Source organism: Pundamilia nyererei, unplaced genomic scaffold (genome assembly GCF_000239375.1).
Source record: "Pundamilia nyererei isolate P.nyererei 1_Seehausen unplaced genomic scaffold, PunNye1.0 scaffold00031, whole genome shotgun sequence".
NCBI classification, from domain to species: Eukaryota; Metazoa; Chordata; class Actinopteri; order Cichliformes; family Cichlidae; genus Pundamilia; species Pundamilia nyererei.
In genome coordinates, this window is record NW_005187432.1 from 903365 (window position 1) to 931221 (window position 27857).

Genomic DNA, 27857 nt, shown 5'->3' on the forward strand with positions numbered 1-27857 from the left:
TATATGAGGTTATGTATGAGTAAGTATACTTTATAATTCCTATTTTCAATATAGATGTATGATGTGTGAGTGTTCAGTATTAAAATATGTGCCACTATGTCTCCTAGTGTGGATCTCAGCATGTGGTTTTCATCCACAGCATCTGTAAAGCTTTTGAGCTGCATACCAGACACCCTACTGTTACTCACGACTTCTTATAGGGAGAATTTAGTTATGAAACCTCACAAGTCACTACCTGTTACAAAGTGATAAAACATTTGATGATTAATTATCCGTTCAGATGGCTAGTGTTGGTCTGGAGTTTAGAAACCACATACACATCAGGTACAAACCTGTATATAAACTCAAAACCTTTAAAAACTGTTATTTTCTAACTAATATAAGTGCCACAATCGCTGATTTATGAGGCAGCAGCTGCAGATTTTGGTTCACTGCTGAGTTTCAGTGACTGGTTAGTCTCCTTCAGAAAAAGAAAAAACTCAAATAATAATTAGGACCAGGGGTGTCAAACATAAGGCCGGGGGGCCAGAATCGGCCCAGCCAAGACTTCAATCTGGCCCACTGGGATGGCTTTCGAATATTTAAAGGACGGCACAGATTTTAGACTTAACTGTATTTTCATGACTTTTACAGCTTTTCCTACACATTCATTCATTCTGGCAGATTGATGTGATTTCATTATCTTTATCAACAGCATTTTGTTATCATGTTGAAAAACTGAGACATCATGTTGCACTTATTTTCCCTACACTGTAGATCCCTGATCTACACTCTTGGACTGACTACCGCTGCAGTTGCATAAATATTTGATTAAAAAATACAAATACAGAAATACAGTTGTTGTTGCTGTTATTCTAATTATGTTGTGTATATCACAATATGTATTTGAAGATCCAATATTTAAACCAACCAATATTCGAATCAGTCCAAACAACAGACCAGAAACAAATATATGACGTTGTGAGCCTGAGTGTGCCTACTTGAATGGGTCTTACCCACCTGTGCTTTCGGGAGCTTCGGGAATGGGAGGACTTGTATGAGTAGCCCGAGTACTGCGACTCGTTGTCCATGTCTCGGGTCGGCGGTGAGCGGGCTTTACGAGCCCCGCCTCCTCCCGCCGTGCCGCGCTGCTCGCCGACGCCTCCCAGTTGGTTTTTGCGCTCGGAGATGGACTTGGTGGAGAGAGCCAGGGGCAGTTTGAGTAGGTCAACCTTACTCCTGAGGGAATCTATCTTGGAGGCCGATGAGGGGGGGAGCAAGAGAAGGGAGGATGGGAGGGCAGGCTAAAACGAGGAGATGATGAGGAAGGAATAGGGGTGGGAGAGGATGATGGGCAGGAGAGTTGCAACAGGGGAGAGCCGAGGTTGCTGAGATCTGAAAGAGAAGGACAAAAAGAGAGCGCTGGTTAAAACTCAGCATCGCATGTAGCCATTTCTCTGCCTGAGCTACTATTTGTGCTCCTAAGTTGCACAGTTTAACTGAACTGACAACACACTAAAAATACACCGCAGGCTTCATATTTATCTTTTCCTTTTTCCTGCCTGAGCTTCCTGCCTTGTGCTCCTAACAGCAGTCACACCAGACCATCTAGATGGTACAAAACAAGGTCCCCGGCGTCACTTCTAAACTTGGGCAAAAGCTCCTTTTCATAATACGCATCACGGCCTTGGAACAATTTACAAGATAAAGATCATTTTGGAAACACTGGCTTTATATCAGGCATTGAAAAGCATAGCACATTTCAAAATGCTGTCTGAGGAATGCGCCTGAAGCCTAACTTTAGAAAGAAGTAACAACGCAGACGTCTGCGAACACATGGAAGGTTAAAATCATAAGCCCCTTTCAGACGTCAACTCCTTTCCACTAGTCTGAGGGCGTCTGCATGCTTCATTTGCATGTCTTAATGTGCACCCTGGTCATTTTCCATTAAAATCACTACGGCAGTCATACAAGGTCTGACCTATAAGCCATCATTAACTGACAGGCACACACAGGAATATGGGCATCCTTCTTTGTGGGCTGCACAGGTAACTAAACGGCACAAAACAGAAAAAAACATAAGTTTTTGTTTTGTTTTGTTTTTTTTTTAAAGGGAGGTCACCAACTCTCTTAATCTCACACTTAAGAGAAAGCCTCAAAACTCCTCCCTTTTTAAAGTAAAGTAAAATGACCCTTTAAGAGTCCATTTATGTGGTTTATACCCACATCCACTATAAAACACATTAACCTTCTAAACTGAGGCTTCGGTTTCACTTCAAGCGCTTTCATCGCTTCCAGGTCTCAGCTGAGGTTAATCATCACACGACTATATCTCCTCTCTCCAAGCAGCGAGCATTAGCCACAGTTAGCTGTGTCACAATGGCAGCCATATTGGATTACTGTGTTTTCACTAAACTTGTTTGCCCTCTCCCTCCCTCTCTCGCCGTCTCACATTCCGTCCCTCACGCCCCTCGTCCCCCGGGAAACGGGGCCTCTCCGCTGCCATGGTAATGAATGAGGGTGTTCAGCTGTAGGGGGATTGGAGGTTGACAGTTACTGTGGAAACCTGACCTCACACCGCCCTCTGACACACTGTCTGTCCACGCGGGAGGAAAAAAAAAAATCACCAAAATAAAAGTATCGGCGTGATGGATGTTTGGCTGTCACATGGTAGTTAATCGATAAAGGGAGGGCGTGGCTCACTGGCTTTGATTGGCCCTCTTTGGGAAATGGAGAGGGAGGCTAGCTGCTATCAATGCCGGACAGATTCCACTTAAAGATGCTTTTATGCCCCATCAAGACCATTGAGTTTAAAATCCACTTCCCTTCATCCAAGTCCTGCATGAAATCCAATCTCTCTGTCAAAGTTTATCCACATTTTCACCATCTCTTTTTGCATCATTATTATCATCATCATCATTATTATTATCATTATCATCATTAGTAGTAGTAGCAGCAGCAGTATTATCACCATCATCATTATTACATGGTAAAGTGTCAGTTCATCCACTGTCTGCAACAAGCCCTCCAACTTAAGTCATCTTTCTTCTCATTGGTTGTTCCTCACAAACAAAGGGTTTGAATAATAGGTCGGGTGGGGCATCAATGTTCCACTCTGACATCATAAAGACTGAAAGAGAGTCTTTTAGAGCCTTTGGAGCACCCAAGCCTTTATTCCAAGTGAAACTGCATGTGTGTCTTTTAGCTTAGGCATTTGGTTATAGAAAGCAAAAGACTAATGGTATGTGACAAATGCACGAGTGTCAGAGCGTGATATTAATGATAAAGAGATGCCATACGTTTACTTTCATAGTGCGCATGAGACAAGCCCAGACATGTGTTACAGCAAGAGGCAGCCTCCAATAATAATTTAGTAACAGGGAGTCCCTTCAACAACCTCAAACAAAAATTACAGCACTTTGCAAAATATGCGAGAAAGCTGTTCCCGCTAAAGGTGGAAACACTACACTTGTTTCAACACTTGTGGTAAAAAAGACACCACCAAGCTATGACGCCATGCGAGGAGGAGATACTAGGAGCTGATGATATGCTTGGAAAAAGTAAACAACGGAGACTCCATCGGGGATCGCCGGAGCACTGCTAGTTGTCTGTATGACAGGGAGAGCAAAACGGTGGATGGAAATTATGGGTGCAGTTACATGATGGAAATGCAGGGATTCAAGCAACTCCTGATAAAGCTATACCCAGATCCCAGGTAGAAAATATTTTTCAGTGTTATGTGAAAATATTGTGAGTCTAAGTTAAGGTTAAGCTACTTTAATTAGTAGTAGTAGTAGTAGTAGTAGAGTAGTAGTAGTAGTAGTAGTAGAGTCGCACTTCAAATTCGATAGTGTGTCATCAGGAGTTACTGACAGTTTCTTTGTGTTGTAGTAATAAATAAATAGTGCTTCCTGCAGGCTGCAATCACTGATAAAACACTGTTCACTATATCTTTTTAATAGATACATTTTTCCCAAATTTCCTTGAAATATAAATGATGTTGTGACAATATCACCCACTCCTGGCAGCAAGTCTGTTCCATTTCCCTGGAAACAGGGCTTTTCTAATAATCTTGAAGATCATCAGTGGCTGAAACAAGAGCAGCACACAGACTTTAGACTGCCCCTGGTTGTGCACAGCTATAACATGCAAACAACAGTTTACCAAGCTCTGCGTATGATCAGCGCACAACCAGGCCAGTCCCCTCACAGGGATTATTCACACATGCGCTGATCTCAGTTTCTGAAAGTTTCTTCCTGTTTAAAATAAACACCACTTACCACCAGCATAAATATGATAGCAAATAATGAAAAATTCAATAGCTCAACGTTATGAGAAACCTCCCCTTATCCGGAATCACTAACTTTTAGCAGACCAGAGAAGATTTTGGACCCTTGCAGCCATGTGCAAAACTTCAACAGCATGCTTATTCCAAAACCACAAAACTCCAATGACTAACAGCTGCTTTCTGGTGCATCATGACCGGCTTTTATCTTCAGCTTTAGCAGAGGAATTAGCAGAATGGTGCTGTGCTTTTAGGCCAAATAAAGTGCTTAAAAGCTGTGTTTCATGCGACCCCTACAACAGACAGGAGTCTGCATTCTGAATGTCACGCGAAGCAAGAGGATTCTTATTTTAGATCAAGTTAAACCGAAGAAAAGCACATTAAACAAACTCCTCTTCACAAGTTCTTTTAAACATGCCATTCGGGGACAGACAGAGGAGCAGATATGGGTAGAGCTTCTCAGCAAAATAATACGAGGACAAGAAGTGGAGAGGACTCAGAGATTCCCAGACAAGCCAAATACTCTACAAAGGCAAGAGACACAAATCTAAAGTGTTTAATCTAATGGCTGTAGAAGCTTAGCCGGTATTTGCTCTCCCAGACAGAGAAACGCTGGCCAAAATAACAATCGGAAATCATCACTGGCCATAATGCTCGCCCCACCAACGCACATAAATAACAATTAAGCAATTATAATGATGCGGTCTGCCTTTCCAAGCAACGACAAAGGAAAATGAAGGAGTAACGTCTTATTTCAGCAGCATATTTACTCCTCTATATCTGAAACTCTAACAGCAGAGACAGAAGAAAATGGCTCAGCTTTTTGAACGCATGAGTGATAAAAAGGAAACAAAAGCATTACTCAGATTAGTGCTCTTTATAATATGTGTCAAAATCAAAGCCCACAACCTAGCCATTTGTCAATTTTAATCCAACTCACAAATTATTTTAGATTCTCAAGAAAGTTTGGCCTGTGGTCTGCACCGCCCTGTGCTCATGGCAAACTAACCCTCCACTGCATCAGCAATCTGACAAGCCTGAAAACAATGAACGTGACAAGACTACATAGTCCATGTCTAACTGAGTTTTAACAGACGCCTACCATGAAACAATTTGTTTTCAAAGAACATAGTTCCCATTTGAACATATACAGCAGCTAAAGCAAAACACGTTTCTTCTTTCAGTCCTGATCTCAAAGTGTTGAAGCAGCAGAGTTTGCTGCAAGCTTTTTTTGTTTCGTGCCAGGAGGCTGCTCTCTATGGTACAGGTAGACTAGGTGATCAAAGAGCTTTTGCCTCCATTTTCTTCTTTTTTTCTTAAATTAGCTTCCTGCACAAATATTGAGCTGTCGTGTTCGGGCCTGTGACACAGGCAATGCCAGAGCTGAGGAGCTGACGACGCACTCTGTGCAAGACTGAAACAAAAGACTGGTTTTATGCTTTGACATTAGAGCTTAACAAGATTTTATTAAATGCCCCAACTTCAAGCTTGTGGAACAGGTTGTTATAAGTTGGCTGAAGGAAAGCCTTCTTTGTGGAGTTAGTTTGCTTAACTACATTTTATAAAGACTAATGATCTTATTTTCTTCTGGTAATTTAATTAAAGCACGTCTATAAACTGTATCCTGTATATCTGGCCCTTGGTATAATTCCCATTTTGCAGCACAGCCCTTAGCAAACCCTCCTTGGACGCTCTTGCCATACATAAAATGCTGCTGACATAAATGTGTGCTTTTGCTTGCACGTAAAGACAAATGTTGTGAAGAGTGTCACGGTTATATGTATCCAAAAGCCTTAGAGAGCAATTAAAAGGCCAAGCATAGGAGTCTAAATTCCCCCTAGAGACGTATGGAGATACAACACAAACACGTTGGACAAAGGCAACGAGAAAAGACATTCAAACATAATATTTATCACCTTAATATGTTGACATTTCCTCCCATTGTGGGCGGAGTGGTGACAGTTTCATGAAAGGGGGAAAAACAAAAAAGATTTATCATCAGCAGAGCGTGAAAGCACTCAGGTAATATTGACATATTCTCAAAGAGGTAAGATAATTAAATGAAAGTATTACTATTTAACACAGCGAATATTCATTGTGAACGTTAAGACTTGATTTCAAGTTACAAGTCAATGAAAGATGGACTTAAGAGGTCATGAGAAATTTCGTGCCTGATGATGGCATCTTGATGAAAGACAACAAATAATTCAAAAGGCATTTAACTAACTAACGTCTCAAAAATTAGGATAGCCAAGTTAGCTGGAGAAACCTACCGGCTACATCTAAAACATGGATCTTAGGATTTGATATGAAAGTTTAATTTAGATTAAACAGAAGATAAACTTTCAAAAACATGTAGCAGATGATTTAACTGGTAATTATGGTTCTTGTGAAACCCTCTGAATCAACGACATGTAGAATACACAGACAAGCAGAGCTCACTGTTCACAAAAGCCCTCCGGCTAAATACACACATTTGCTCACACACCTAGCAAACATAGCAGGGTAATGTTTGTAATTAAGTTCCTGCATTTTCTGTTTCCTGCCAAGTGTCCTTCTATTCCAGTCACTCACATCATGGCACAATGACTTTTTACCCTTAACCACAACATTTATGACAACATACACTGAAACCAAGACTGTGCAACAATGAAAAACATTAGCATGATAACACTTACTATGGTGTATCGATAAACATTTGGTATTCTCCAAAGAATGAAAGACTGCATTCACAATCATAATCACTGCTGCAAACTACTGAACTGGGTATAGTCTGACCTTTAAAAATCAGTATTTAAGTAGCAAAGCTGTAAAGGGAACTTCAGAATCTCAAAATGTGAACTGTCACAGAAGCTGCACACTGAGGCTGTGAAGGACTGAACTTAATATTTGGGGATGTTTTAGAGTTTTGCTGAGTTTTACATGCACAGGCACATAAACACGGGGTTAATGTCTCTCAACTCTTCAACTTTGCATTTCCCAAACAAGTGAGCACTGACGGCACTGTTTGACTCCACCGTTTGCTCAGCTGTGATGCTACTTTGCTGCAGCTTTCGCAATTAGGATAAGCTATGTGATCATGCGTTATCTAAATTACTCTCCAAACATGTCCTTCTGCTTTATGTTCTTTAAAAAAAAGTTTTGACAGTATCCAAGTAAACATGAGCAATAATATTAAATTTGTGACTGGACGATATCTGCCGACTGGTAAGGAGACTAGAGCTCTCTGTAGCATTTTACCTGTTCTAAATAACGTAACATAAATTGACTTGTACAGTATAAATAACTGCTGGATGATGTAAAACTTGGATAAATTGGTGGATCCCTAGCAGCACTGCATTCTGGGTTTTTGGGGCTCCTGTCAATTTAAAAAAAAAAAAAAGGCTTTTTTTCAGCTTCAGTGAATGATTTCTCGGTACGAAGACTGGAGTCGAGTGTAAAATTAACTCTGTTTTTATGCTGAAACGCTGACATCATCTTTCAGCATTTGACCTTTGAGGTAGATAAAGCAGTTTCTTGTAAACATTACATTCAGCCTGTTATACGTATAATGAGAGACATATGCTTCAAAAAAGTAAAGCGCACAGGGCCGTCTCTGCAAGTAAGGCCTGCAAAAGGCCCGTCCTCTCTAAAGAAAGTATGAAAAGAAAGTTGCAAATATTACATCACTTTCAAGTGGCTTAAAGCACTAAGCTACCAGAAAATTTTGATATGAGTAAATCTAGATTGCACATGGTCTGCTGACCTTTACAGTCTGAAATAATCCTGTTGCCATACCTGCCTGTGTGCTGGCCTGATAGTGAGAATATGACTGAACACTTGATCTACAAAGGTGTGGTCTGGTACTAAGATGGATAAGGTTTCCTATTCATCCCACCGTCCTCTATGACCTACTTCATGGACTTCAAGAGGATTCTCGCCTTCCATCTTTAATCAGCAGCATTAGTATAAAAAAAAAAAAAAAAAAAAGGAAACCACACACCCACAGTGTAAAAGTACATCTGAGCACAAATCTGTTCAGTAAAGCAATAACAACCTACCACTGGTTCTAGTTTTTGATTAGCACCTTACACAAAAGGTTCATTTCTTTTCATCCAGCTAAGCCATTATACCTCCTGACATTGTTAACCAAATACCGGTATGACTTTTTCCATATAGTCTTACGCAAAAAGAGTCAAATTTCTAAAAAATAAAAAAGCTCTGACCGATTTCACCAGGGTTGTCCACTGCAAGCCAGTCCAGAAACCTCTGTGTGTGTGTGTGTGTGTGTGTGTGTGTGTGTGGTCTAAGATTAAACAGTTATGATGCTGGGCTTCAGGCCTACTAGAGCCACGGCTCAAAGGTTTTATGGCTCAGGCCAAAGGGAGTGTAAAGTCATTTAATATGCGCCATCAACTGAGAGCAAAGACAACAGCTTCCTCTGAAAACAGAAGACAAACACATTCAAGCCTGAGTGAAGGAACCAAATCTCATATGCACACAACACAGCCTCCACACAGGGTCCCAATCCTCAACAGCTAAAATCGACTTCATTATTTTTTTATTGTGGATTTTATTGTACCAACTCCTTTTGTTTTCAATTTAAATCAATCTGGTTTATGACTCAGTGCATCCAAAATCAATTAATGTAGCTCAAAGCAACAACGCTCCTGAGTCAAATCCATAGTTTAAACATCTTTGGCTTGCAGTTTAGATTTCATATGCATTCCTTCATGCATCGTTTAAAGTAACTATACAGCTTAAAACAGTGCAGACGTTCATAGAAGACAGTTTTGGTTATCCTCATCCATAAAAATGATTCCAACAATGAAATCAAACCATTAACAGTGCAATTATTTTGCTGCAAGCGTGCAGATCTAGTCACACGGTAATCAAAACAAGCACATGGAAGATTTTACAGCTACCTTCCCCACGGCAAAAAGAAATCGAGCTGCCGTTAAAAAGTTTGGAGCTGCTTGCACTGTGACGGCAGCTGTCAGGGCGGAAAAGCAAGCCGGGACACCTCTGAAGTGACCAGCTCCGCTCCATAGCCATTTTAGGCCAGATATAGTCCACCAACTGTGAAAATAAGCATGCACACGCCCAGGGTCCAACAGGGGAAGAGGCTCATCAGTGTAACAAGGGCCACACACACACACACACACACACACACACACAGACAGAACAGAGACCGCCACCCACATCAGTAAAACCAGTGAACAACAAGACAACTGCTTCTGTCCAGGTCTGCACACACGGCGAGCAAACGGGAGCAGGTGTGCGCGTGTGTGCGAGTGAGAAAATCTAATAGGGTGTGTTTGAATCAACAGGCCTGTCTTCTGACTGCATAGATTTGTCTTCATATCCAAACAAAAGTACTGCAGAGACAGGAAGCGGCTGAGATGATTCATGAGTCATGACTATGGCGAGTCTAACAACAGCAGCCAACTATGTGTTACTGATAAGTCAGAGCATCATTATTTTCTTTGTTTGGGTTATAAAACGTCAGGAGTTGCTTGAAAAAGTCCAAAAATGCAGAGGCGTGTTATAATTCACTGTCAGAGACTATAAAAACAGCAGAAGTTCAAATGTGGCGATCAGACTGGAGTCAGAAACTATTGCATTTTTTAAGGCAGTCAAAAAGAGCTGTATGAGTCAAACAGAGATGCATTTATTTTGAATAAGAAAACACTCGTATTCCCTTCAGGAAACACTTTCTGAGCACTGAAATCTTTTCATGATGACAATATTAATGTAGATATTGCGGCAATTTCTTAATTAAGACTTAATTTGTGAGTCACCTGACAAACATCAATTTGACTCCTTGTTTAAGTGCTTTAAACATCCAAAATTATGTTTTATCACAAGACATTTGGAAGCTTTTTTGTGCATTTTTTCAACCTGAAGCAACCACATTGACTTAAAAAGAAAACAAAATGTAATTCCATGTGATTAAACACAAATATGACATGATAGAAACCTTCTACCATGTCTGTTTCCTGAAAATACATGCACAATTCTCTCTGCACTCACATTACTAGTTGTCATGCTTCTCTTATACTTTAATTGAACCAAAGTAGAAGGCACACCGCAGGGGGTCAGAGGACAAGCTGTATTCTCTGTGTTTGTGTGGACAGACCCTTTAAGCAGAAAGCCAGGCTGTCTGAAGAGCTGAAATGGTAAATTAGTCAATTTACAGATGAAAAGGGCCAGTGGACAATTTGAATTGTTAAGTAAAACCTCAGTTTATTTCTAAAGGAGTAAAGTCTAACATTTTCTGCTTTTGAAGAAAGAAAACTAACGTTTTCTCCATCAGCTTCTTGAATATGGAAGGTCTTGGTGTTTTTCTCTGTTTGATAATATTGTAGTATTTGGGTTTAAGACTCCTGGTCAGACCAAACATGTTTCTACATAAAATACTGGAGTTTTTATTTTAACTAACAATAAGGGGAGAAATCTAGTTGATTTTTGCCAGCATTTCTTAATACTTCAGATTTCCTAAATTAATGGGCACCAATACTTCTACAATGAACCAGCTGTGCTTCATATTTCTTAATCTCTGTGGTATCACTGTGTAAAATTCCTTCTTCAGTCCATTTCCACTGAGCCCCTGCTATGTTTACGACCCGTTTTATCACTAAAACATCCCCACTGGAAGCAGTTTACAGCCATTCTGTGGTATTTTTTAAAGCCTGGTGATAGCATTGTGTAGTTTTATCTCGCAAAAGCAGGACTCAAATCTTAGAAATTAGAAGTTGAAGGGCGAACAGACGTTTCAAGCACTGGATCTGTGCGTAATCAGGGCCTGTTTCGGCTGCAGCAACGTTATCCTGTTTCACTTTGAATTACAGCCTGTGTTTAGACATTTTAGCACCGTGCTGCAGGCTACGGCAGCGTGGCTCAAGAGTCGAGCTGCGTTCATTAATATTTCAACAATATTCCACATGCACAAAGAGCCACCAAAGGCTAACTTACTGCGAAGAACCGGGCGAGTATAAAGAGTTGTGCGACCTACAAGATGAAAAAGGAGGGTGTTGGAGAAAGGCAGGACAATGGGAGACTCCCAGGCCCCACCGGTGGCGTCCTGATGCCAAATGATCCCAACGCCCGCTCCCTTTCTTTCCCCTTTCCTTTTCCAAACGGGACGCCCTCGCAGTAAAATGAATGGACGCACTCAAATTCCCACCAGCCCTTCGCCGAGGACAGAATTCAAACCCTCCGGCCTGCAGTCACACTGGACGCGCTCTTTGCTTCCAGGCGCATCACTCTCAGTCTCCTTTTTTTACGCTTCTATTCACATTAATAAAGGCAACTCTTCCTCCCACGTTTAAAATCGATCCAGGGAGCTACGTGGCCTCCGTGGGGTCAACAATAGCGCCGACGAGGGTCCTAAACTTCCTTTCGGATTAAAAAAAAAAAAAAGGGCGACCATCGCGTCCTCTCGACTATTGTTTGGGGAAACCGGAGATCTCCGGCGCCCCGAAGCTTCCCAGCTCCCCTCTCCGCGTTACAACAGCGCGCAAGCATCCACAGCACCACTTCCAACATTTTAACACATTTCCGCAAAGAAATACTACTTACTTATTCCGGATCGTCCATTCAGGTATTTTCTTACTTTCCACTCTCCTTCCACTCAGCCGTAGCACCGTGCGCCCCGCCTCCGCTTCACTCTGGCCCCTCCTCTGTTCCCCCCTGGGGGACCAGGCCCGTGAGAGAGTGTGGTTCAGCCACGGCGCATCTATCACCGCGCTGATGTCTCTGAGAGTGTGCGCTCGATGAGAGGGACCGGGACAGAGTAATGTGGCTCTTAAAACAGAGAGGCGGTTTATGGAGCTGCTGACGGGAACAGTCCTCTAAAAGCGCCATCATCATTAGATGCTTTCAAACCTCCTGACCTCCGTGCAGCTAAGAAGATGGTTACGAATCCAGACATGCAGCACGAACAGGTTTTAATATGTCGTATAGTTTAGAGGTAAGAAGAAAACATTTTTTGTATTATACCACGGACAACATGGATAATGTATATTAATAAATGGTTGGACTCTAGCAAAGACCTGGCACATGTCCTTGCCAGTTGATCCATTTTCACTGAAGCCTCGTCAGAAATGGAAGGGTGGCTATCAAGAAGCCATTCTTTAAAAAGGGAAACAGGGAGGAAATGTTGAGGTATGCCAAATATCCTTCAAGAAGCCTGGAGGACTATTCATGATGACTACGGTACTTACAGAAATTAGGAGAGCTTACCTAAGAGACTTGTTTCTGCAAATTGCTGCACGTATTTTACATTTTCCCAGCAAAATATAAAGAAATTAAGGGTGACTCAAACATTTTTCACAGTACTGTAGCTCAAAATAATCTCTGTAGATATGGCAGAGGATCCTTGGCAGAGGTTTTTCTGTACTGCGTCTTACTAAAAATATTACAATATTTGTTTTACAACTACCTTCCAACAAAATGCAGGCTAGGGTTTACCATTAACTACTTACAGTACTTAAGTCACACTGTGTTTCTTTTAAGGAGGATCTCTACTTTCTTGCTTTTTTTTCCCAAGGACTCTTAAAAAATTATCAACTCAAAAACCGCCTTTTGAGTCTATCAAAACCTTCGTTTGCTGTCATTGTGAGCTGGCTTAAGAGGAAGATAATGGATGGATGATCATATTAAACATGACCAAAGTTTCAAACTATGTGTGCAGGTAGGCAAAGCTTCATGCTTTAAGCACTCAGTTTAAGAGTTTTTTCCACTCTTGGATCTGTGTGACATCATGACGAGGGGATATTCTTAACAAGGTCATCTCAACCACAAAGGACTGACACGCACAAAAGTGCGAAAGTCCCTGAAGGTCAGAGAACTCGAGCCAGTAGAAGTGCCTTAAACATGCATTCCTTTTAATGGCCAGCAGGGGGCGACTCCTCCAGTTGCAAATCCAGCTCTATGAAGGTCAAAAAACAACTATTGGCTCCCTCACTCTGTGACTTCAGTAAACACTTTTCTGCTGCGCACAATTAGTAGTTTAAGTTTATACGGAAAAGAACGTGAAGTCTGCTGGAGTCAGAAAAAAAAAGGATTATCCAGGATAAATGTCAATCAATTCTGCTTCATAGTCAGATTCACTCCTTGCTCATCACATCCACTTCAAAACAGCCAGAGGCTTCACAGGCATCAATAGTGGCAGTGGGTAACATTGTGACACCTGTGTTGGGGGGGGGTACCAAACAGAATAAAAAGCGGTCTTAAAGAAAGGAGGGGCAGGGAGTTAAAACTGCTTGATGAACTGAGGAGCTGCACCGAGGCCTAATTTATGGATCCTGCATCTGATGAAGGCTTGAAGCCGTCAGCTGCACTTGCTCTAGTCTAGTGGGTCTTCCTCTCAGTGATTTAGATGCTTTGTTAATGTGGCAATTTAGAAGCCAGTGCCTTTCCATGTACTTTCTAAATGTACATTTTTCTTACAGTAGTGGAAATTAGCATCTCCTGTGTGTGTTTAATAAAAAATAAATAAATAAATAAATGAACAAACTAATTTCCATCCTTGTGATCCCTTTTTCAACATTTTCCTGCTTTTCTGTGCCAAAGTCAAAGGACTGTGAAATACAAGTTTGGAAAAGAAGCAATGTTTATTTCTTCATCAAGGCATCACAATCGGTCTTTTAATTCCATCTATTAAAACAAACACCCATCACTAATCTCGTGTGTCATACAATTTTCAGAAAATAAACTTCATTGGGAAAAAAACAAAAAACCAAAGAGTGCAAAGGCAGAGTACCAGCATGTTGTTTTTCCACTGCTAAAACTGATCTTTCTGACTGCTTTTTTAATACATTATGGCCGCTGACTGATGAGAAATAAAGTGTTTTTTTCAGCCATGCCAGACTCTTGGAAAATTCCCATTCAAATATCACAATATGTGAAACTGCAGTGGGTCTACAAGTACAGTTTCATTATGTGTACTTGGACTGAATGATACTGATTTATTATCAAAATCTTTCACTGCACATTTCCAGATTTAGCAAAATGTTAAATTTGTAATATTACTACTTGCTCATTGACTCACAAAGTGGTTTCTTATCATTAAAACTGATTGATAAGTTAACTACACTGACAGAGAAGACAGCTACAGTATTGCACATACCATCGCAATCCTCATACAAAGTTCACACACACAGACTTGCGCACACTTATAATTGTTCACACACACACGGTTGCATTCACATTTTCAAAATCATACACACAGCTCAAAGTAATGCTCAATGTTTAGTGCCTATCCCATGACACAGTAAACAAAACATTCTTTTAGGATAAAAGGGAAAAAAAACCCAACAAAACAAAACAAAAAAAAACCTAAAACAAAAAATATAAACATCGTTTCCACTGGCAGGGCCTGCTGGTGCCTGACCAGTGTGTTTTATGACCCTGATGAGTCCAGATCCATCCAGGCAAATCCAGTCCGGTCCAGTCCTCATGTCACGCCTCACATGAGTGAGTCCATAAACACGGAGTCGTCGTCTAAAAGGAACCCCTCACCCCCCGACCCCCCTCCCCCACCTCGATGCAGCTGATACTAACCTGTCTGTGTACCTACTCGTGGTGTGTTTTAAAGAAAACTGTCCATGTCTGGTTGGGATAAAAGTAGTAGTAGTAGTAGCAATAGTAGTAGAAGTAGTGGTCGTGGGTCTGAGACGCTTCTGAGTGAATCAGTAGGTGGCAGCGGTGGGCTCCCTCCCTGAGCTGAAGAGTATGTCGGCCTTTGAGCTGATGATGTAGGTCAACATTAAGGATGCTATCAGCACGGCGACACCGACTCCGAGCGTCAACATCTGGAGGAGAAAGGGCAATCGTTACAGATACAACAAGAAGGTTTTCACACGCAGTTTTAGCTTCTAAACATACCACAAAGTTACTGTATCAACTTCTGTTACCCCCCAGGGTGTACACAGCAGCAAGATAACATCACCTTTATTTATAGTCACATTTAAACATCAAGTAGTTCCGATTGTAGCTCTCAACCAAAAAGCCTCTAAATGCTTTACTGTGGAAGCGATTATTCCAGCTATCACAGGGGTAAAACTGTAGAATGAGGGAAGTCGAGTTCCAGCTGCCTGTGGCTTTGCACTCATGTGATGAGCTGTTATATTAAAAATAACTCAGTCACATTATCATGTGACTTTAAAGCTGCAGTGATACAAACGGTGAACCCAAAGGCGCCAGTTTAAGCAGTGAGATGCAGTTACCACATTAACAAAATCGGATTGTATCAAACACTGAAATAAAAGAGTTTCGATTTGTTTTAGCACAATGTGTTGATGAACATGCAGAGACCTGAAATTTGTTCAACGCACGCAATCAGTCACTGCCAGGATTTAACCAGTTTTGTTTTTGTTGTTAGGCTCTTTTGTTGCTGTAGTTCTGGAAACCGGAGTTGTTGGTTTAGGCCGGATCGGCCGCTAAAATCACAAACACTACTGTGAGAAAATCTAGATCAGAGAGAAAATAACAACCAATCATGGACACTGTTACAATTACCATGCAAATTTGGGTCTCTTGTTGCTGTTTGGAAGCCATTTTTTCAACATGAGACTTTCCCACAAGCACTCGCGTGCCTTAAAACAATCCCTGCCCTCCACTAACAATGAGATCACTGCTTACAAAAAAGTACTGGAGGCCAACAGTGCTACCCCTCAGCCTGCTAGTAGATGCAACTATCAATGGTATCAACTTCAAAATCCTATGTTGCCTTGTCTCGAGTTATTGCATTCACATATCAAACTTTTTAGTTGTAGAACAACTTCTCTGCTGTGTGTGTGCATCAGTCACATCTGTGGTGTCTTTGAGGAAAAGTTTACCTCCAGTTCATGACTGGCCACCAGGAATATGCGCCCTTTAATGCTCTTCCACCTGGACTCCGTCCACGTTGAGTAATCTTTGGAGGTGTACTCCTCCAGGTCGAAGGCCGGGGACAGCGCTTTGGAGAGACGAACTGTGGAGCGAACGCAGAATGCCACTCGTTCCGTACTGTTGGGAGGTGCTGCACCTTGAACCCACATGTAGCTGTATATCTGAGGGACAGGTTGAGAACAATGTGTTAAAGGGAGGAATTAGATAAATGATGTTCCAAAGGTTTTAAAGTTCTTACTTAAATTGCCAGAGGGCAACTTACACCCAAGTTGACTTTCAAGAAAATACACACTGTTGTAAATCTTACATGTTTGCTCTCTTTGTCATCCTCGCCCTCTCTCTGGTTCTGGCAGTTGTCCTGGGTGATGTTGACGGTGGTGCCGGTCAGGTTGGCCAGCAGGTATTGGACCAGAAGAGTCGGTTCACTGTGCTGTTGTGTCACCCCCACGTAGAAGTTTGTGGGTCTTTCACCTGAGAGAAAGAAAGTATTTTGTGAGGAAATAAAGTTTTGATAAAAAGATAAGCTTCATTTAAGGCTTCATACTTCAAAACAACAATAGGACAATATTGTAAACAGCATCTAAATAGGTGTTAAGAAGCAACATTTATCAACAAAACCCATAGAAATGGGTTTTAGAACACGGCTTAAAACCCATTTTTATTCTTTGGCTTTTGGCTTCAGAAGGACTTCGTTTTTCCTTTTAATTAAATTTGTTATTAACTAATTAATTCATTATTTTACTTTTTTCTTTTATTTGGATTTTATTTATATCTTATGTAATTTTATTTTTTAGTTCCAACATGCAGCACTTTGCTGTGGTTGTTTTAAAGTGCTTTATAAATAAAGATGAAACATATTGAAGACACATAACAAGCCTTTTTATTCCTACAACATTTTTAACAGTCTAGTACAAAACAGGATCAACTTACGCAGATGAATCGCGAAGTCCGAAGGTACCATTTGCTGGAACCAGGAGTTATTTGACTTAACAAGGAAACCATACAGCATTTGGGTCACCTGTGAGGGAAGTAGGACAGATTCACTTCTGTTCAGTCCCACAAGGTAACAGCAGCATCAAGGAGAAAATAAAAAGCACTTATAAAGAATCTACAATTGATTATTATTGAACTTTTGCTGAACAGTTTAAAAGAAATAAATTTCAAGTTCAAAATGAATGAATGAAGTGACTGAAGAAAATTTTAAATTTCCTTATTTTTGAAGATTTCTTAGACGAGTTAAAGCTAATTGGAATAAGAAAAATGAGCTTGTAAACAAAATAGCATTCATTAAAATAAATAAACTTACCATCTGACTATCCACGTTAATGTTTTGCAGCTGGATGGGGTCCGATCCTCCAGCCTGTGTGTACAGAGCTCGAGCCACAATGGTCGCCGCTTCAGTCAGAGCCTTGATGATGCAGGGAAACAAAGAATGTTTTTCAGAGCTCAAAAGACTTTGTATGAAGCTCTCCACAGTAAATCAACACAACAGAGCAACAATGTTTAGATAATAAACAAAGTTTAGACAATAACGTGACTTTCTGCAGCTTAAATAAAAATAGACTTGCTATATTTTGGAAAACTGTTAATGTGAAAAGATAATTCAAACAAGCTGATCTTAAAATAAAAAAAATATATATTTAAACTCTTTCAAGCTAAAAATAAGAAGAAAAGATCATGTTGCTCTTAATACTTTTAATGCATTTAAAAAATATAAATAAAAATCACTTTAAATGTAGGTTAACACACTTTTAAACGGTTTTAACAACAGCTATACCTTTGCAGCATCTGTTATGTATTCCAGCTGCTCCTCTGGCGTCAGGTTTGGTGGGTAAGACATGTTCAGGTACTCCGCATTATCATACATACTTTCATAGTACCTGTGCACAGAACAGGAAATGGATTTTTTTTTTTTAAAAAACAATCCCTAGCTCTGGATTGATTATTATTTATACTGAAGAAAATGCAAAGTACTTGTTGGTGAAAGCAGAGTTATGATTCTGGATAACAACACCAGGGATTGGCCGTGCTCGCAGGAAACGCTGGAAGGATGACGGAGGCAGCGGCTGAGAGAAACTGGGCTCTTGCAATGAGAAGTTGAGATTTAAGGCAGACGAGTTCAAGTTTCTGATGAGCTTTTCCACCTGAAACAGATCAGTGAAGGGAAGTAAGAACAAATGTTAGCCACACAGTAAAACACACACTGTGAGCTCTGGTTTCAGTTTTTTTCCGTTTATCTGAAAGTTATGATGTTTTTCCGCACAAGTTACATGGACACAGGAGCCCGTCCCAGCTGCCATGGAGTGAGAATAACAAGTATATAAATACATAAAACTAAAGCATAGAGGAATGTAAGAAATGAAGGCTCAGAGACATGAGTGTTTAGGAGGTGAGAGGGATATAGGTACGGAGAGAGACCAACCTCTTCATTCACACTGCTGTTCCTCCGAGACACGGGATCAGTGTGAACCCAGAGCTTTGATTCTCCATGGAGTCCCACCTAGGACAGGAAAGTCCGACATAATCCTATTGTACTTGCACATTTTCATTAACATAACCCACAACTAATATTAAATAATTATTAATAAGTAACACAAAAGAAATCTGCACATGGTAAAAAAAAACAAACATATATAATCAAAAGTTTTAATTTGAATTTTTTAAAGCCATTCAATTGTCAAGTAAAGAGGTATTTTAGTTGAATTATTCTTTAAGTCCAGCTCTGAGGTCTTTACACTGGCTGCCTGTCCATCAGAGGATAGACTTTAAAGTTCTGATGCTGGTCTATAAAGCTCTGAATGGTTTAGGACCAAAATACATCAGTGACCCAGTATGAACCTTCCAGATCCCTCAGGTCATCTGGATCCGGTCTTTTATCAGTTCCCAGAGTCAGAACCAGACACGGAGAAGCTGCATTCAGCTTTTATGCTCCTTATATCTGGAACAAACTCCCAGAAAGCCTCAGATCAGCTGAAACACTCAGTTTATTTAAATCCAGGTTGAAGACTCACCTGTTCTCAGCTGCATTTGAATAAAACACCAAATCCACACTGTTAAGCTTAAATTTCAAAACTTACATTTTAACTACTGATTTTAACCAACGGTTTTTTTAATCAATTTTAAATCATGCTTTTTATTTGTTTTTGTTCTTTAATGTCTCTGTAAAGCACTTTGAATCACCTTGTTGTTGAATTGTGCTATATAAATAAACTTGTCTTGCCTTTAATCTAAAAGTATTGAAAATATAAACAAATGCAGGTATGAAAAAAATATACCCAAATTCAAACAACATTTTCCTTAAACTTCAGGAGTTTGTGCCACATGACAGTTACGTGTAAAGCTATCAGTAATATAATACACACCTGTCCAATCTCCACCACTGAGTGAACATTGTCCAGGTCCAAAGGAAACTGTTTATTCTCCATGTCGTACACCAACCTCGAGCTGCCGATGTAGTCAAAGGTTTCCTGTGGTCAACAGACAAATGGATGAATGGCAGGACAGTCAAAACTAAAACAGTTCTCAAATGTTAGTTGAGCACTGTGCTGACTACAGAAAAAAAGAAAAAAAACAAAGAACTGACCCCCTGGAAGAATGCGTAGAGGATGGTGCGGTTGGGTTGGGCCTCCTGGGTGGCGTTGCGCAGAGCGTGTGCTGCCGCCAGCAAGGTGACAAACCCCGAGGCTGCACTCTCGGCGCCTGGAGCAATGTCAAAGAAAAAAGACCGGCTGTCCAGCTGCAGACAGGACAGGAGCGAACAAGAATTAAGCAGAGAATTTATCTACACAAGTTGTTCAATTTAACTAGCTATGAACATTTTTATTAATCAAAATGTAAACAAAAACTCTACCACTGTATACTGCAGATCAGCCACTTCTACCATCTATAGTACATCCTTTACTCAAAAGTGAGCAGTCACTTTGATATGTTGGCCACTATTCATCTTCATTTTATGTCATGGATACAAGAACTGCACTTAGAGGTCAGAACCACCACTCAGCCAAACAGGAAAATCCAGGTAGAGGGGGTTAGCAATGACCGACTTTCAAAATAAAAGCAAGATGAATAAAATTTTGACCTCAGCCGTCGACCCAAATAAAGTCTATTTGAGGGTAATACTGAATTCTCACATCATTCTCAGCATGTTAATATGTAACACGTGGTACTGTGGTTTTCTTTTGAAACCACTTTTGCTTGAACTCACCCTCGCTGCTGCGATGACCACGCTCTCCCCCATCTTGTGGCCCTTATCTGTGTAGTTCAGAGGCCTGGTCGAGGCCAAAACATTAAAGTCTCCAAGTGGGTCACATACGGCTTCTTCAGGGTGAAAAGAACAAGGCCCAAACAAACAGTGATTAGCACTATAATAAAATAACAATGATAAAAACTCTCTTATTTAAATATTTTTGCAGCATGTTTCTGAAAATATTTCCCACATATTGTAAAAACGTTAAGTAATGTTTAGATAATTACACTTGAAAAATACCTGGGTTTAAGCTGAAGTTGATGCCATTTCTCCTCATGCAGGTGGCTGTGTCGGTGACGGCAGACATGTGTGAGTAGAGCTGCATCGCGCACAGTGGGTACTGCGGACTACTGCCATTCACAACATGGTTATGATTGTAGTAGCACTGTGAATGGAGAAAAGCACACAGATGAAAAACGCCTGTATACTCAGATTTGAACTAAGAATGTTCCTGGGGACAAATTTCTTAGTCGACTGCATGAGGACAAAAAATTAGACTAACCGACTAGTCAATAATATTGACAATATCACGTTAAATTTGAGGAGTGTTTAATCAAGGATGTCAGAAACTCCCAAATCAAAAGGCATCTGAAACCGTTAATTAGTCTTCATTAATGAATGACTATGACAAATCAACATCTGAAAAACTACGAAATTGTAACTCAAAAGTGTGCTGCAAATTCAGACCAACCACTTCAATGAATGTAAAAATCTGAAATGATAAAACAATAAATCATCCAGCTATTTTCTTCCACTTATCTGAAGTCAGGTTCTGGGGAAGCCTAGACCTCGCTATCCCATCGAGGCATTCCCAGGCCAGCTGAGAGACGCAATCTCTCCAGCGTGTCCTGGGTCTGCCCTGGGGCCTCCTCCTGGTAGGACACACACGGCTGGAACACCTTACCCAGGAGGCGACCACCTCAACTGGCTCCTTTCAATGTGGAGGAGCAGCGGCTCTGCTCTGAGCCCCTCACATATAACTGAACTCCTCACCCTATCACTAAGAGAGAGCCCGTCCAATCTTCCACTATTTGTATTCACAATCTCACTCTTTTGCCTTTAAAAGAACTAACTAGTTGTTAACAAAAATATCAGGCCTGATTAACAGATTTATGGCATTTCTCAACAACCATGCTCCATCTGGTGGCAGACAGCTGCATGATATTTGGGATACAACAGTGTGCCAGCATTCGGCATCAAATAAATGTAAAATAATTAGATTAAATGCCTAGTACATCTAGCACTAACTAGTGACAACAGCGTCGATGATTGGACTAGTGGCACACATCCCTAGTTTAAACCCATCAACATGAAAATGTCAAAAACTGCAAATCTTCTAATCTTCTAAGGCTGGCTTTAAAAGCAAAAAACCGATTCCCACGTTAAAATGTCCAACCTCAAAATATAACACAAAAGAAACACAAGCTTAATCTGTGCATTTGGATAGTTGTAAGGGTTAAAATCAGGAGCATGGCTGCTTTGAATAATGTATATATAAACACAGAAAGCTGTAGCTAAATGCTGCTAGCCTTCACATTTGCTAATTAAAGCAGACCGCTGTACTGTATGTTGTGCATCTACTGCCTTTTGTAATGGAAATACCTTACAAATAGTATGACTTTGTTTGGTACACAAGATTCAGAATATTTTGGTAGGTGAAATTGCGGCATTTCGTTGGTCTTTTACTTAGCACTGTGGCTATTTACAGGCAACTTTAAATCGTTAAAGTTGCCTGTAAACTGAAATTATAACAAAAAGTTGTAGTTCAGGTCAAACCAAGCAGCTTAGACTCCATACTATGAATGTAATCTGAATTCGATACACGTCTATTTTATAAGGGAAGAAACATAACTTCTCTTTGAATAGTGTGCCATTCTGTTTTAAACTAATGCAATACTATGTGATCTACATGAAGATGACCTTGTTTGCTGCTGAAACAGCTTTAGAGCATTATTTCTAATCTAACCTCAACGACCGGTGAGGCAAGTTCAGATTTGGACTCGTAGTGTGTGAGTGAGCTTATCATGTGACTGCACAATCTTGTACTCTCCAGCATCAAGTGGAAAACAAATAACCTGTTTTATGGCCTGAGTGTCGTTGTCGTCTTTCAGGGAGAACATCGGGAAGTCATACTCCTCGTAGGACAAGCCATTTCCCAGAGGGTTCCACACGGTGACGTTACAGTGGGCTAAGGCTGGGTCATAGCTCTCTGAATACACGCCTATAGGGGACGCACAGAGAAGGGAAAAACAAAAATTACCATCAGTAACATTAAAGAGACCCCTGATCCAAAGATACAGTTGGATTGTTCCTCATCTACCAAGCATCCAACTTCCCTAAAATGACCCGGAGTAGTTTGACTGTGTGCTACATGTTACCCAGACTAGACTTAAAGTTTGAATCCAGGACTATTTAATAGTATATGGCGTTAGCAAAGCATCTTCATACTGTGAAATTACTTGTTTTACTTCAGTAAAGGATGTGAATTCCCTTTTTTCTCCTGATATAATGCCACAGAACTGTGGACTTCACCCCCCTTTCTTTTCCCACATGTCTGCACTGAGTAGGAGATGCTTTGTATCTTACTGTACATGTGTACAGTGACAATAAAAGCCATTCTAATTAAATCTCTGTTGAGTGTAAACAAGACATTTTGCAGACACTGCAATGTTTTAGAAGTCAAGCGCAGAACATGAAATATGACCCAGTTACAACTTGTGGTTTTATGAGCTATGCTCTCTGAGGATCATCAAACTATAATTTATTTCTGTAGCTTGTGTAAAACTGTGGAGCAAGCCTTAACATGTAACCCCCACCCACCTGAGTTCTCGTTGGGGCAGGTGGTGTGTGGAGAGAAACCCTCAGCTGGATTTGAGCTTGGCGCCACAACAACAACACCAGCAACCCTACTGGAGCCAGTCTTAAGTTTCATCATGATAGATCTGATGAGCAGACAGCCGGCACACAGTACAGGAGATGATGCAGGTTAAAAAAACAAAACACAGAGATCATAGGTGCGTTAATTCTTTTGAAATATGGTTCAAGTTTCTTTCTTTAAGTTTAGCAGCTCCTATTAAACACACATCTATTTTATTATGCATGTAAGTAAATGACAACTTATAGCAGATTGGCCTCCATAACAGAGCCACAGTCCCATTACTTCACTGATTTATTTTTATTACCAAAGTTTTTGTTTTTTGTTAAGTATAAAAAAATATCTGAAATAGGTCTAAAAGAGAAAAATGTCTTACTTTAATTTCTTAAAGTCAACTCCAGTTTGATACTCAAAGTGCAATAATTTATAACATGACATGTAGCATTACCACATGGGCCGACATCAAAAGATAGAAATATGAGCTACTTCTAACCTATTAATTTAAAACTACTCCACATGCGTGTTATTGCTGGGTGTATATGTAGCTGTCTTGCATCACGTCTGATTGGCTAGCAGGATCATAGACAGTATACAAAGTGTGGACTAACTGCAGCTTTTACATTTGTTAATTGGATAGTTTCAAACTGCAATTCTGTTTTGATGTCGATTGATTGTTCAAAATAAAACCAAATATGGAGTAAATCAGTAACAGATTTAAAGTGTGAGTAAATGAGGTTTATGTTCACTAAAAACTACTGTGGGGGCTTCCACTACAGGGTGAGACATGTTGAGCGCACCTCGTAAAGAGCGTAGAATCCAGAATCACCATATAAGGAGGGTTGGGACCAGTTTTCAGGACCCAGTCCAGGTTTGCTTCTGATTCGAGCACATGGAGCACACCAACATCACCTGATAAAGACGCTGAAATCCGAAACAAGGAATATATCTGTGTTACAGCTGTCCAAGACATAAATATCCTTAAAAGCTTTTCAATCATTCTCCATTACTTTCATTCAGCAGAAGCAAAACTGCAAAACTGGTGAGGCTTTTGTAGTGTGACACCAGCACACACTTCTATGGATATTCAGTTTTTTGATATTCAGGTAGTTATCACAGGAAATATTTGTTTGACTGTGGGCTTTCATCTGTGAGAACTCTTCTGTCACAGCTACACAGATGTGTGTTTGTGAATTTGAACAACTGAAGCAAAAACACAGGAAACACAGGAAGGTGTTTGCAGATTAATGCTCACTAAGCATTTTATTATTGCTCACTGTGTATCTAAGATACTCCAAACTACAACAAATACTTTTATGTACTAGGTTCAACTTGGATAATAATATCAAAATATAATATAATAGAAGCTGATGTACTCACACTGACAGCCTATTTGATGTGTTGCGTTTAGCAGTCGCACACACGGGATAGTGTAATTAAGATGCACATAAATCTTGTTTTCCACTGAATTACAGCTGACACCTGCAAGAAGAAAAAACAAATATTTGAACATACACACAAATTTCATCTTTACTATTCCACTTATACTATTGTCTCCTGATTTGTTTTATTAGAATCATTTAAATCAATCAAACTTTCTAAACACTTTGAAACATGCTAGATCCTAATCTACTCCAAGCTTCATTCTGCATGAAGAAACCATGAACTCTGAGCTCCCAGTGGATTAAAAATATCCATACAGAGGTCCAGGCACAACAGGCCAATTTCCCATTTTCTCATTTCTTATAGTTTCCATCGCGAGCCTGGTCCCTGTGATAATGTTATAAGTAGGCAGGTTCCCCAAGCATGACAGCAACACGCATTCTCATTTTTATAACCTGCACTTACAACTAGCTGTGTTTTGACTATTAGACAACACAAAGAGGTCCTTTCCGAGGCATAGTCAGCACGGCATAAATGTTGCACCACTGTTTCCATAGTACCGTACACGTGAAGATGCTAACACCCACTGTAATGTTTAAAGGTTGTTTGGGAAACAAGTGAACTGGAGCACAATAACGGAGTTCATCTTTTGATGATAAAGTTTGTATATATATATATTTAAAAAAGTGTTGTTAGTTCATTCTCTCTCTTTCTTTAAAAAAAAAAAAAAGCAGAAGCATACACTGAAACATGAGTTCAAAAACAAGGTGTGAACTGAAAACCAAAGAAAGAACCAAGCCGCAGTTTTGGAAATACCCTTATTCACAAGTTTTGACACCTCAGTATATATGAATAAAGATCTGGTTGCAGGTTTTTTACAAGTATAGGCCTACTGAGCTGTACAGACAGCGATCACTATTATTTTGCTTCTTTGCTCACCCCTCAGTTCACAAAAGAGAAACAAGGGTTACTCCTATTATACATCCAAAGATTCCTCCTTGAGAGTTAAGATGCCTGTTTACCCACATTGAAATTAGAGGAGCTTTTCCTTTAACATGCTTTGTAGAAATAATTTTCAAATAAATCCTGCGTCACAGGTCGCTTATTTAACGTCTTTTATTTGGATAATAATAGAACTAGGTTCTTTATGACATGTAAGCAATACAATGCTGCTTTTATTCCCGAGGTAATATATGGTACGAAACTGTGCTTAAGTATTGTGTACAATACAATACTTCGGGGTTTCAAACTGTCATCCTTCAAATGTTATAACAGCATCTAATCGCTCATGAATTAATACTGCTGAAAGTCAACAACAGAAACATACAGCAACAGTCTAAAAACAGGCCAATGGATCCCATTCAGACAACGGGGAGGTTGTCGGCTTTAAAATTTGCAGTGAAGTTGTAAAATACTTAATGTGTTTCTAAATCTTGATATGCTTGAGTCACAAAGACATAAAATATTCTTGGTATCTGGGTTCAAAAACTTTACATGAGAAGGATCAGTGTCCTCGCTTTAACCTGACCTCATGGTTTCATCTTTTTAACATGGTCCAGGACAGCATTTTCAAATGTACGTTTTTGCACTTCAAGAAGCGGTATAATTCATAGCATTGTTATTATTAATTATTTTACATAAATAGGGTTCCTGCATACCAAAGAATTTGCTGCCTAACAAAAAATAGGAACACATCAACCAGATGATCTATAAAAGCGTGAGGACAAAGTTGTTATTGAGACTAAATCCAAAGACGTTTGCGAACACCAGCTAAGGTTTTAAAAAAGGGTAATGGGCACCACAGATATATATTCTGACTTCATCTTAACTACTCAACAAACTATTTCTGAAAGCATGCTCAAGTTTTTTCTTTTTACACAACACTTTTATCAAACTTAAACTATAGTAAGTTCAAGAGTTATTACAGTTCCTTATTTTCTAAATATTTCAATTCTGTTTCGTTTCCCACTTTCCATACTGGGTAGGCTCAGTTGTTTTTAAGCTTTTATTGTTTAAAAACATTTTTGTTTTAAGTAATTTAAATGTTAGTGTTAGTTGTCTTTATTATAATAATATGTCTGACATTTCTTTTTATCAAAATACTAAAAATCACTCAACACTAAAGTAAAGGTCAAGTTTAGAATGAAAAGAAAGCACAATTGTTCGGGGTTTTTTGTAACTAATCTCCCCACAGCAACAGAAAAGGGAAATGAGAAACAGATTTTTTTTTTCATCTCAAATGATGCTATGTTTGCTCACCTATGTGCCGATTTACCAGGATATTCTAAATGTTTGAAAGTGGCTTGTCTTCTGTTTAATTTCATTAGAGAGTCACGTAAACTACAAGAAATATGTATATAATGTATATAATCTGGTGTAGCGGTCCAGCCTTTAATCCCTCCGGGGGCGGCCGCAGCGGTGAAATCACGAGCGGTCACGCTGATGCTGAGTTAAGAAGAGGGCTGACCCAATCTGTCACTACAAAATCACCACAAAGGCTCAATTAACACAAGAGATGCTGTGTTTCTTTTGCACATCCACTTGTTTGAAATGCGTAGAGAACAGTCGAAGCACCGAACTCAGTTGAAAAACTCATTTTAAAACCGGGACATAGATTTTAAAGGCAGACAGAAAACCTCCTGCTAACGCTAATTTAGCCTAGCATTCAGCTAGCACCGGACACAAAGAAGTCCTCGAAGCTAACCGCCCGAAAGCGAAACACATTTCGTTCTTCAGCAGTTAGACGAAGACACAAGTTTAGCAACAGGGGAATACAACTCACCTATGAAAAACAAACAAAATATCAAGTTAATGATCCATTTATTCGACAGCAAATCCATCTTCCTGGTTTGAAAAGCTGAAAACACAACAGGAAGTGTTGACATGGGGAAACATCCGGGTTTTGCTGTTTGGGTCCGGTTTACAGAAAAAGGGGCGGACTCAGATGGACTGAAGTTATGTATTATATATATTCTTTAAATGGTAGATTTTGATTCAGCTATGTTTCAGTTAGTTTGTTTTTATTGTTTTGAAACTTTTTATAAAATTTGTGACGGGCAAAGTTTTAAAAGATCAGATATTAGATTAGATCACACATTTTTTTAATAGAAAGTGGAACGCTTCATGCTTGATTTGTTGACAAGTTTGAAATACTAGCATAGACTAAAAGCTATGAATTTCCATAATATTTTGATATTAATTTTAGTTATTTAAGTACA

The 27857-nt window shown here is 39.8% G+C and overlaps 2 protein-coding genes across 4 annotated transcripts in view; both read right to left on the reverse strand.

Annotated features, from left to right (window-relative positions):
• LOC102212694 (vang-like protein 2) overlaps positions 1-12056 on the reverse strand; it is a 21701-nt gene extending 9645 nt beyond the window's left edge. The window contains exons 1-2 of one of the 3 annotated variants that reach the window (XM_005728969.1): positions 11825-12056; positions 1000-1374 (exon numbers count right to left, since the gene is read on the reverse strand). In XM_005728969.1, coding sequence (XP_005729026.1) covers positions 1000-1070 — 71 coding nt within the window. In that variant the 5' untranslated portion in view covers positions 1071-1374; positions 11825-12056. Of the gene's footprint in view, positions 1-999; positions 1375-2227; positions 2246-11218; positions 11637-11824 lie in introns of those variants that run through there. The other 2 variants (XM_005728970.1, XM_013909827.1) reach the window with 2 other exon arrangements.
• Positions 12057-13841: 1785 nt separating this feature from the next.
• Positions 13842-27538, reverse strand: ncstn (nicastrin). Its single transcript, XM_005728971.1, has 17 exons — positions 27422-27538; positions 24637-24738; positions 24057-24180; positions 23205-23326; positions 22460-22605; positions 20625-20769; positions 20343-20455; positions 19722-19874; positions 19501-19605; positions 18561-18638; positions 18113-18282; positions 17916-18018; positions 17445-17546; positions 17069-17156; positions 16446-16609; positions 16087-16299; positions 13842-15060 (listed from the first exon to the last, which is right to left on the reverse strand). Exons 1-17 carry the CDS (start codon positions 27522-27524, stop codon positions 14938-14940), a joined length of 2154 nt encoding a protein of 717 aa, XP_005729028.1. The 5' UTR covers positions 27525-27538; the 3' UTR covers positions 13842-14937.
• Positions 27539-27857: the final 319 nt, after the last annotated feature.